General features: G+C 39.0%; 1 protein-coding gene across 2 annotated transcripts in view; it reads left to right on the top strand.

Annotated features, from left to right (window-relative positions):
- The window catches only part of LOC130910201 (solute carrier family 45 member 4-like), a 100,940-nt gene that overhangs the window by 37,484 nt on the left and 50,957 nt on the right, over positions 1–12,499 (top strand). For both annotated transcript variants that reach the window (XM_057827231.1, XM_057827232.1), the window contains one exon: positions 7,774–8,769. In XM_057827231.1, coding sequence (XP_057683214.1) covers positions 8,478–8,769 — 292 coding nt within the window. In that variant the 5' untranslated portion in view covers positions 7,774–8,477. The remainder of the gene's footprint in view (positions 1–7,773; positions 8,770–12,499) is intronic.

The raw sequence follows: 12,499 nt of genomic DNA, 5'->3' as shown, positions 1-12,499 counted from the left end.
AGGCAATGAAGAGAGAATTGAAGGGAAGCCAGGAGGAACGGCTAATATTTTTGCCACAGCACCCATTTGGTTGTAAGGGTGAGGCTTATTTACAGTGGGGCAAATAAGTATTTAGTCAACCACTAATCGTGCAAGTTCTCCCACTTGAAAATATTAGAGAGGCCTGTAATTGTCAACATGGGTAAACCTCAACAATGAGAGACAGAATGTGGAAAAAAACAGAAAATCACATTGTTTGATTTTTAAAGAATTTATTTGCAAATCATGGTGGAAAATAAGTATTTGGTCAATACCAAACGTTCATCTCAATACTTTGTTATGTGCCCTTTGTTGGCAATAACGGAGGCCAAACGTTTTCTGTAAATTTTCACAAGCTTTTCACACACTGTTGCTGGTATTTCGGCCCATTCCTCCATGCAGATCTCCTCCAGAGCAGTGATGTTTTGGGCTGTTGTTGGGCAACACGGACTTTCAAACTCCGTCCTCACCCCATAAAGTCAAAATGATAACAAGAACGGTGAGCAAAAATCCCAGAACCACACGGGGGGGACCTAGTGATTTGACTACTATCAGTAACACAATGCGCCGCCAGGGACTCAAATCCTGCACTGCCAGACGTGTCCCCCTGCTGAAGAAAGTACACGTCCAGGCCCGTCTGCGGTTTGCTAGAGAGCATTTGGATGATCCAGAAGAGGACTGGGAGAATGTGTTATGGTCAGATGAAACCAAAATAGAACATTTTGGTAGAAACCCACGTTCTCGAGTTTGGAGGAAAAAGAATACTGAATTGCACCGTACCCACTGTGAACCATGGTGGTGGAAACATCATGCTTTGGGGCTGTTTTTCTGCAAAGGGACCAGGACGACTGATCTGTGTAAAGGAAAGAATTATGGGGCCATGTATCGAGTGATTTTGAGTGAAAATCTCTTTCCATCAGCAAGGGCATTGAAGATGGCACGTGGCTGGGTCTTTCAGCATGACAATGATCCCAAACACACAGCCAGGGCAACAAAGGAGTGGCTTTGTAAGAAGCATTTTAAGGTCTCCAGAACTCAACTCCATAGAAAATCTGTGGGAGGAGTTGAAAGTCCGTGTTGCCCAACGACAGCCCCAAAACATCACTGCTCTAGAGGAGATCTGCATGGATGAATGGGCAAAAATACCTGCAACAGTGTTTGAAAAGCTTGTGAAGAGTTACAGAAAACGTTTGGCCTCCATTATTGCCAACAAAGAGCACATAACAAATTATTGAGATGAACTTTTGTTATTGACTAAATACTTATTTTCCACCCTGATTTGCAAATAAATTCTTGAAAAATCAAACAATGTGATTTTCTGTTTTTTTCCACATTCTGTCCCTCATGGCTGAGGTTTACCCATGTTGACAATTACAGGCCTCTCTAATATTTTCAAGTGGGAGAACTTGCACAATTAGTGGTTGACTAAATACTTATTTGCCCCACTGTATGTCTACCGCCAACTGTTGATAGAAAACAAGGGTTCAAAGGCTATGGTGGCAATTGTTTTTTTTTGATCACATTAATTAATTACAGATCCCAATAAATATCTAATTTTTTAATTCTATTGCCAGCTCTAGTGTTTGTAGTTTCTCTGTTCACATACCAATAAGGGCTTTTCCAGGAAGCGTAAAAGCAGTCCATCATGGCGCCACCTACTATTTATCCATTTTTTTCAAACCTGCACCCCCGCATCAACCACTTTCACTGAATTGTCGTTTTCCACATTGCGGATTCGTTCCTGTGAGCAAAAGTCACGTTTTTCTGGTCTGGAAATTCTTTGAGACACCCGAGTGTGGTGGCACAGTTTTATCTCTGCCCGAGCCCGCCCGAGCGTCTCCAATGGGAGGAAAAATCATGTGCGCCCGGCAATTTTTCATAAAACATAAAAAGTGGTTTTAACAAATGACCTCTTTTCATAGAGCGAGAATACACACACGTCTGTGTGTTGGCAAAAGCGTGTGCCTTTCAGCATCAATGCACTGCTATTGAAAGTAGTTTTTAATCACCCTGTTTTTGTTGCTTTTACATGCTGTGAATGTTAATAATGATCAGTGTGACCCCATTTGCTTGTCAATGAAGAAAAATATTCAATAGAAAACACCATAAAGCAGGCAGTCCCTGGGTTACGATGAACTCGACTTACACGATTTCGATTTCACGATGCAGGAGTCTCCTCCGCTATTTTGTCTCCGTTTTTTTTTTCTTGTTTTTGAGTTAAATAAACAGTACCTTATTGTACCTCACAGTATCTTATTTTTTACATTATTACTATGACGCGTTCTGCCCTAACTAAACGCGAAGTTGTTCAGCTTTACAGACAACAAACGAGGCAATTGGGCTTTTTGAAGCGTTTTACTTCCTTCATTTTTGACAATTTGTAAAGCTGTAACACATATACAGCGAGGAAAATAGGTATTTGAACACCCTACGATTTTGCAAGTTCTCTCACTTCAAAATGATGGGCGGGTTTGATTTCTACATGGTAGGTGCTTGTCCACTGTGAGAGACAATCTTAAAAAAAAAATCACAGTGTATGATTTTTTTTAAACAATTTATTTGTATTATATTGCTGCTAAGAAGTATTTAAACTAGGGCTGTCAAAATTATCGCGTTAACGCGCGGTAATTAATTTTTTAAATTAATCACGTTAAAATATGTGACGCAATTAACGCACATGTCCCGCTCAGAAAGTATTCTGCCTTTTGGTAAGTTTTACAGCAAGGCTTTTTATGCTGTCCAACAGCGAACTCTTGTGGTCGCTTTGCGACATAGTTTATTGTTTTCTTACCAGTTCATTATGGCTGCACGACGTCTCGGGCTGATAATGTTGTGCTTATATGATCCTTGGACAAGATTTGTCCGTAAGTATGGTTGTTGTAAAGAATGTACATATTATGTTAGTTAGCGAAATGTTATATTTTTTGTATGAGACGCTTTTTGTTTATGTTTAGTGAACCTGTATAGCGTGCTAAGCTAACGTTGTTGCTAATGCAATGCTTGTGTACTTTGATTTTGTAGTTTTACGACGGTCTAAAGAGGACAATGGTTTGAGGCCATTTGATTAATAAATCAGATGAAAAAGGAAGAAGAATTATTAAGGCGTCGTTCACTAGCTGTCTAGCTTTGGAAAAAGTAGACGCTTCGGAGTGAGGACAGCATAGACAGATTTAAATGACAGTAGAGTGAAATGCCCACTACAGTCCTTATGTACCGTATGTTGAATGTATATATCCATCTTGTGTCTTATCTTTCCATTCCAACAATTTATTTTACAGAATATATATATAATTTACAGAAAAATATGGCATATTTTATAGACAGTTTGAATTGCGATTAATTACGATTAATTAAATTTTAAGCTGTAATTAACTCGATTAAAAATTTTAATCGTTTGACAGCCCTAATTTAAACACATGACGAAATCAATGTTAATATTTGGTACAGGAGCCTTATATTACAAATTACAGAGGTCAAACGTTTGCTGTAACTTTTCACCAGGCTTGCACAGACTGAAGCATGGACTTTGCACCATTGCTCCATACAGATCTTCTCTAGATAAGTCAGGTTTCCGGGTTGTCACTGAGAAACACTGAGTTTGCGCTTCCTCCAAAAACTTTCTATTGGGTTTGGGTCTGGAGACTGGCTAGGCCCCTCCAGAACCTTGACATGCTTTTTACGACGCCACTCCTTGGTTATTCTGGCTGTCTGCTTCGGGCCATTTTCATGTTGGAAGACCCAGTCACGACCAATTTTCAATGCTCTGAGGGAAGGAGGTTATTCTCCGAAATCTCACATTACATGACCATGGTCATCCTATCCTTAATACAGTGCAGTCGTCCAGCCCCGTTAGCAGAAAAACACCCCCAAAGCATGATGTTACCACCCCCATGCTTCACAGTATGGATGGTGTTCTTGGGGTGGTACTCATCATTTGTCTTCCTTCAAACACTGAGTGGAATTACTAGAAAGAGTTGTGCACAATAGACTAAGCGAATACCTCGACAAGTTTCATATCATAACCAGTTCACAATATGGCTTCAGGAAGAAGAATTCAACATGCATGGCCATTCTAGATCTTGTTGAAAAAAATTAATGATGCCTTTGAGCAGGGCAAGTGCGGAGTGGGCATTTTTTGGGACTTATCTAAGGCTTTTGACACCATTGACCCTAATATTTTACTGGAGAAAATGCATCACTATGGTATGAGAGGAATAGCATACAACTGGTTCAGAAGTGACTTATTCAGGCGACAACAATATGTTAGTGTTAAAAATCATGTTTCACAAAAAAAGGAAATAAAATATGGAGTCCCCTAGGGTTCAATTTTGGGCCCACTGCTTTTTCTTATCTACATTAATGACCTTGTTAATTCTTCTGACATACTACGCATGATTTTGTTTGCTGATGATACCAATTTGTTTCTTTCACATAAAAACCCATTAGACCTACAGCACATTTTAAACGCAGAGTTAATAAAAATAGATAGCTGGCGCAGATGCAACAAACTATTCCTCAACATCAACAAAACCAATTACATAGTATTTAGATCAAATAAGAAAGCAATTGACACAAACAGGATTTGTCTGAAAGTAAACAACGACAATTTATCAAAGTCGATTCCACAAAGTTCCTGGGGGTCTTCATTGATAAGTCTCTCAATTTCAAATGCCATATAGAACATCTTATATCAACACTATCCAAATATGTTGGTCTATTCTTCAAAATAAGACACCATCTCCCACACTTCTCATTTTGTACAAAACCTTATTTGAGCCCCATATCAACTACTGTAACATCATATGGTGCAACACGTTCTCCAGCCACCTAAAGAAATTGGAAACTCTACAAAATAAGATGGTACGGGCCATGTCCTGGGCTAGTTTTAATGCCCCCACCAACTCCTTGTTTTATAGTTTACGCCTTCTTCGACTCACTGAGTTGAACACATTTCATAACGCAGGTATAATGTTCCAAATTGTAAATAATATAAATAGCAAGCTCTCTGAGCTCATTCCAGTCTGGACTCCTCTCCATACTCATAACACCAGAAACCCCTCACCCTTCTGCTCATCTGATCATTTTTTTTCTTGATTGTCTTGATGTACGCAGGCTCCTGACTATAAGCTTTTAGTAGCTTCTTAAGGAGACCTGACTCACACATAATCTTGGCTCAGCACTATGATATGATGTACAATTTGTAAATATGAATGTGTGTGAATAAATTGAAATTGAAATTGGAATTAAGACCAAAAAGTTCAATTTTGATCTCATATGACCACATGACTTTCTCCACATGACTCCTCTGGATCATCTAAATGGTCATTGGCAAACTTAAAACGGGCCTGGACATGTGCTTGTTTAAGCATGGAAACCTTCCATGCCATGCATGATTTTACACCATGACGTCTTAGTGTATTACCGATAGTTACCTTGGAAATGGTGGTCCCAAGTCCTTTCAGGTCATTGACCAGCTCCTCCTGTGTAGTTCTTGGCTGATTCCTCATCATTCCTAGGCTCATTGAGTCCCTACGAGGTATATCTTGCATGGAGCCCCAGTCCGAGGGAGATTGACGGTCATGTTTAGCGTCTTCCGTTTTCTAATAATTATTCCGACGGTGAATCTTATATCACCAAGCTCTGCCCGTAACCCTGTCTAGTCTTTTGGAGGTCTACAATTCTCTCTGGTATCTTTGGACAGCTCTTTGGTCATGACCATGTTAGGAATTGGAGTCTTCCTGATTGTTTGGGGTGGATCAAACAGGTCAAAGGTCGGACTCAAAAGTCCACCTCCACTCCAATTTTTTATTGGACTTTTTAAAGGCGACCAACAGGTCTTTGAGGCTCACAAATCTAGGTAATAGACGGGTGTTCAAATACTCTTTTGCAGCAGTATAATACAAATAAATTATTAAAAATGTGATTTCTGGCTTTTGTTTTCTCTAGATTGTCTCTCACAATGGACTAGCACCTACCATGAAAATTTCAAACCCGCCGATCATTTCTAAGTTGGAGAACTTGCAAAATCACAGGGTGTTTAAATACTTATTTTCCTCACTGTACCGATATGTACACCTATGTTCAAAACAATACACATTTTAACAGTAAAACACTTAACACAAAACAACTGGTGTTCGAACGTCCGTCTAGTCTGATCAATATGTAAATTCAGTAGATTAAATTAGCCTAATTTTCCTAAGTCCACTACCTTAAATGCTTGGAATGCTAACATATTTATAATTCTCATCACAAATCGCTCAAACGTAACCACTCCACAAACTGTAGCTGTAAACGTAATTACAAATGCGTACACAAGCATATATTAGCTGAAACAACTTACAGCCTTATGTGGGCCAAACCAGAGCGCAGCTATCCTTTATCCATGTCAGACGTCTGAGTCTGCTTGTCAGTCATACAAGGCGACAGCCTTTTTCGATAGTTATTTTGAGATTCACTTAACTCATTCACTCCCAGCCATTTTCACTGGAGCAAGGCCCTTCGCTCCCGGCCGTTTTACGGGATTTTGACTGATTTTACAAGGCACACAGAAATTTCTGTTCTATTGCTATATAAACATGGAACCCACCAAAAGAAAGATTAGACTCTCTTCTTTCAGCAGAAAAAAAGTTAGTTCATATCTTTTTCCATTCTTTAGAAATCAGCATTTGAAAGTAGCTCGATTTGAGCAATTTTCCCATTTCTGATGGAAAAACGGAGAAATTGAGCTTTTGGTGAAAGCATACATTTCAAACATAACTTTGACTTACACACAGCTATTTTTTGCTTTAGTTACATCCCAAACATCTGAATAATGTTTTCCTTTTACAAAATAAGATAAACAACAAGACAAATAGAGCTTTTGATAGCAAAGTAAAAATTTATTTACACATAACTAACTGAAAGATGCCACTGTTCTGGCCGCGACAGCCGGTTAAACTTTTCCCTCATCGCCGTCTGTCTCATAAAGATGAATATTTTTGAGTCTCTGCGGACTGTGCTCGAGAGCCACACGGACTCAAAGTCCTCATCCGCTGCACTGGTGGTCCCAGTCGTTGTGCTTGGTCGTCCAGCACCTGGCATCCATTCAGTCGTCTTCCGCTGGCGCCCGGCCGTAGGGCTTGGCCATTCGTTGCCGTTGAATCGGGTTGTGGGTCTTACCAAATGCGCTACTGCCCTCCAGTGGCCAGTTTTATTGCATTAAAATGGATTTTCAGCTTTGTGCTTTGGAGGTAAATTGAATCACGACCCAGAGATGTCTGTTTTGAAAAAAAAAATGTAAAAGATGTATAAATACGTCTTTGGGACACTGAAACAATTAAAAATACAACTTATTTATACATTTTTGGGACCAAATAAGTTAAAGGGTGCATTCCGATTTACGTGGAAATTAAGGTTACGTCACCAGTGTAGGAATGGAACTCGTTCGTAACGTAATAAGTTCGACCCATAAGATGAGGATAGATAATCAAGTCTTTATAAGATGTTTAGCACACATACTTAACTCTTTCCCTGCCATCAAATTAGCCCCTCCCACTCAAAAAGACTGGATATCTATCACTGTCAATGGCAGCCTTTGAGTTAAAATAGTTAAAATATAATATTTTTTAATTCAAAAATTAAACAAAAAAAAAAACCACAAACAAAACTATTTTTATCAAAAAAGTTAATGTCATGAACAGCCTTTTTTTTTCTCTACGTTTTATACATCTACATTCTCAGTTGAATAATTCTCATCCTTCTTCCGCTTCCCTACAGATTCATCAGCCAATCGATGGGGATTTCACGAGGAGCTCCGCCCACCACCTCCGCCGCCAGCCCGCCCTCCTCCACCTGCGGCCTCCCCCTCAACCCTGCCCACTCCCTCAGGCCCTCCATACGCAAAATGACTCTGGAATTCACAGAATGGTTCTCTATATGGATTTTTACCCCCTGTAATAGACAAAAACAAAAGTAAGGCGAGAGCAGATAACGACCTCAATGACCAATAAGCCATAATCGCACAACACACACGCACTCACAGACACGCACGCGCAAACACGTTCCATCCACGCATCCATCAAACAAAGAGAATTGCACAAACATTGAATGTTAAGCTCTTATTCTGTGAAATTTCAGCTGCTTTCTTCTTTTTTTTTATTTGGGGGATTTTCGACAAATAGTGGTAGTAACGCTAATTTTGTCAGGGTATTTTATTTTTGCTTCTTATGATAAACACCAAGGAATGAGCAAGAATTTGTCGCCGCAGTGCCGTGAAGGGTAGATTTTTAGTTCCTGGCTGGCCTTCAATTGCCTCCAATAGAGATTAACGTAGAAAGACACATACAGCCTTTTTGATAACAGCACATTTTGATTCTAAGGTATCCCAAATTATCACAGATTTTCAACTGTAATTCAGTTTTAAAGTCATCTTGCGGGACCTTTTTCGGATCAGCATTCGTTCCCCCCAACCCGAGGCGTGCATGCCCCCACCCGCCATGCCTCCCCAGAGCACGGGCGCCGACGCCATGCAGGTGGGATCACTGATGGTCGGCGTGGAGGCCAAAAACTCTCCGGACGAGGAAAAGGGCGTGGACGCGGCCGGATCGGCGGGGGTGCGGAGCAACGACAACGGTGGCGAGGAGTTGGCGAGCGAGGGGTCCATCGAGGGCATCCCGCTGAAAAGATGGGTGATGCACGGCGCCGTTATGTTCGGCCGGGAGTTCTGCTACGCCATGGAGACGGCTTTGGTGACGCCCGTGCTTCTGCAGATAGGTGAGAAGCCAAACCTAACACGAGTCACATGTTAAAACCTGTTTAGGCTTCTAATGAAAAATAGTTAAGCGGCCTTAAATCATGTTGTTGACATTCCCGCCCTTGATAAACTGGTTGGTAAAAAGCTTAGGCGTTGTACTATTAAACTGACACTGAGTTAATATGTTATGCTCATATGGTACAGCGGCACCTGTTGTTTCACGAAGAATTATAAAACACTTAACAGTAATTGCACTGTAAATGCAACAAATACAATTTTTTTTTACCCTGAATGATAACCTTCCACTTCAGGCAACAACAACAATAAAGCTCCTTTTTGGCTGACAGTGTGTTGGCAGGAGTTGCTTAAGTGTGCTGAAAACGTGTTGTTGCAAGGTGAAAAACACTCTCCAGGCTTTCCCTCCGGGAACTGGTGGTAGAGAAGAATTTTGGAAAAATAAATACATGTTTAAAAAGTTAAGTCAACAGAAATTTTAAAATTATTACTAGCTAGCAATACTACTTGTGCTGGGTTGTTGGAGCCAAGGTTTGTTATATGGACACGTAAGAAACTTCTAAATCAAAGCTTCCCCATTATTATTACTATTATTATTAGGGTTGTTCCGATCATGTTTTTTTGCCCCCAATCCGATCCCGATCGTTTTAGTTTGAGTATCTGCCGATCCCGATATTTCCCGATCGGATTGTTTTTTTTTTTTTTTTTTGTTGTTTTTTTGTGCTCCTGATTCAATTCCAATCATTCCCGATAATTTTTCCCGATCATATACATTTTGGCAATGCATTAAAAAAAAAAAGAATAAAACTCGGACGAATATATACATTCAACATACAGTACATACGTAAGTACTGTATTTGTTTATTATGACAATAAATCCTCAAGATGGCATTTACATTATTAACATTCTTTCTGTGAGAGGGATCCACGGATAGAAAGACTTGTAATTCTTAAAGGATAAATGTGACTTTGTATATTGTGACTAAATATTGCCATCTAGTGTATTTGTTGAGCTTTCAGTAAATGATACTGCAGCCATTTAACTTCTGCCCAAATGCATGATGGGAAGTGCAACCATGACTGTGCGTAGGGACACTAATTGATATATCTTCTCTGCGTTGGGAAAGAACTTAGGGTGTTCAGGAAATGATCAACTACTATCTTTCTTCCCCACATTGCCTCCCACATTATTTTTAATTACTGAGAGAGGTATTGTAAGGCTTTAGCCACATAAAAATTGGCTCCAAAGGCTGTCAAAATTCTCTCTACTCATTATGAGCTGCCTTTTAGTGCTATCTATAGGTAAAAAGGCGTCTTTATAGATTGAACGCGACAATGCGTGAGTGGGTCGTGCAGCACATGCGTTAATTATTTAACGTGATTAATTAAAAAAAATTCATTACCGCCGTTAACGCAATAAATTTGATAACCCTTCTTTAAGCCAAAACTACTCTGGATGAGTGTAAGACATTTTGTCTTTAACGTAAAATCCAATTAGAAAACAATTTAAATAAAAATATATATATTAAAAAAAGGCATGTCCGATATTTTTTTGCGGAGTCCGATTCTTTGAAAATGATCGGGACATCTTTAATTATTATATATATATTTTTTTCTATGCATGTCGGATGGATTTATCGAGCAGTATGGCCCGTCATTGCTCGGGTGAAAAAGTGAAAATTTGCATTTTCTATGCTTTTTTTTTTTTTTTTTTTTTTAAGTTTTCCGCAATATATGGAGACCAACAGAGATCAAAACCATCCGAGAACACTCCCAGACACATGAAGTACAACTGTGTAAAATTTGGTCAAAATCCGCCGAGCCGTTTCAGCGTCCATAAAACACGAACACACAGACAGCCACACAGACAAACTCACCTTTATAGAGATTAAGATATCCAGGCCGAATGAATTCCTGATTAATATTCCGGAAAATTGTATTTTTTTTTTTTTTTTTTTTTTTTTAAATCCAGCGTCTTGTTGTGGACTACTCAAAAGCCCCTTTCATATACGCAACCCTTTTATCTGAAATCAATTTCCTTGGTCGACTGACACGGAGATTACGCAGACATCTAGTCCGCAGCTTAGTTTAATGTCTGGACTTTCCCGGGACGAGCTGTATGTGAAAGCAAGCGATACACAAACATTGCAATTACCAATATAGCAAGCTGGAAATAGCTAAATTGAACTGAATACATAACGAAATCGCAACTGGATCGTGCTCAATCGTCCATCTTTGGAAATGTGTGGTTTATTTTGTTGCCGATGTTAGGGTCCGCAACTGTGGAAACAAGGTTGTACCTCAGAGTTTATTAAATACAAACAAAAATACACGCAATCACGGAAAATGGGGAATAGCACAATGGGTCCGTGACGGTAGGTTGACGGAGAACAATAATACTAAGCGGTAGGCAGAGAGCTGATAAGACAACAAAACAAATAAACTCAAATACTTAACTATTGTTGTTGTTTTTGAGATGTTAACAATTAGTGCCGAGCGCTAAGCTAATTCGCTAACGTGTATTTCCATGTCCATTTGTGCGTTGTTTGTTTGTGTACAAAAGTTACTCCATATGAAGAACATGATTAAGTACAGCGGTAACACTACAAACGTGAAATAGTACAGAAATCTGTGAAAACAAGTATATTGGTTAAAAGAAGTCTTTTTTTCTAACGACACTTTGTTTCCACAAAATGTGGAATCCATTCCGCCTGTGTAAATTTTATTGTATTGTTGGGAGAAAAAAGTAGGCTACTGCCTTTAAAATGGTAAATGTTTTTGCACTTTAAAGCAGTTTAAGGGCAGCTTTTTGTTGTATGGGCATGTTCCAGCGTTTCTGTAGAATCATTAGGATATCATTTTTTTTGGCTACTTTATTAATTAGTAATGTATGATGCATCGCTAATCGTAATAATCATAATAACCGTGATCATCGTCAATACCATGATCATTGTTCAATAATCGAATCGTAGCACCCTGAATCATAATCGAATGGAATCTTGGGGTGTCTAAGATGGCACACCCCTAGTGTGCACATGATAGTTGCTTGTAATCTGCCATTAAACTTAAGTTTTGGATTTTTTTGAGCTTGTTAAGTTTCTGTTTTCAGTGCAGTCAATTGTATTGTTTGTTTTTTTCCATTCTGCACATTTTTGAATAAAACTGAGCAGTCAATGAATTTTCTGGTTCTTTCTTTAAATATTGACTCAGATCTCTGTATGTACATATGTAAGTCAAGTCAATATTTAAGAAACGTACTTAACTGTTTCACTGCCTTCAAATTTGTTTAAACTGTTTAAACTAATTACCGTATTGGCCCAAATATGAGACGGTGTTTTTGCATTGAAATAACACTGAAAAAGTGTGGGTCGTCTTATATTCGGGGTCTAGACAGTATACCCATTCACCACGCTAGATGGCGCCAGATATCATTGAAGCGATGTTCTGTCATGACAGATCTCAGCTACTCTCAAGTTTAACCAGTTTGCATTATTTTATTGCAATGTTTTTCCATATTCAGATTTGTTTGACTTCACTTTGATGGTTAATGCAGTTATTGCAGTTTTGTTGTTTTATCACAGTAGATTGGTTTATTACATTTCAAAAACCAGAAGCCATTCATTTACGAATGTGATTGCACTTTATTTTACATATTTAAATTAGGGCTGTCAAAATTATCGCATTAACGGGCGGTAATTATTTTTTTTTAATTAATCACGTTGAAATATTTGACAC

The sequence above is a fragment of the Corythoichthys intestinalis genome, chromosome 22 (assembly GCF_030265065.1).
Source record: "Corythoichthys intestinalis isolate RoL2023-P3 chromosome 22, ASM3026506v1, whole genome shotgun sequence".
NCBI classification, from domain to species: domain Eukaryota; kingdom Metazoa; phylum Chordata; class Actinopteri; order Syngnathiformes; family Syngnathidae; genus Corythoichthys; species Corythoichthys intestinalis.
Note: the sequence above shows the minus strand (reverse complement) of the source record. Positions and strands in the feature narration are given on the sequence as shown.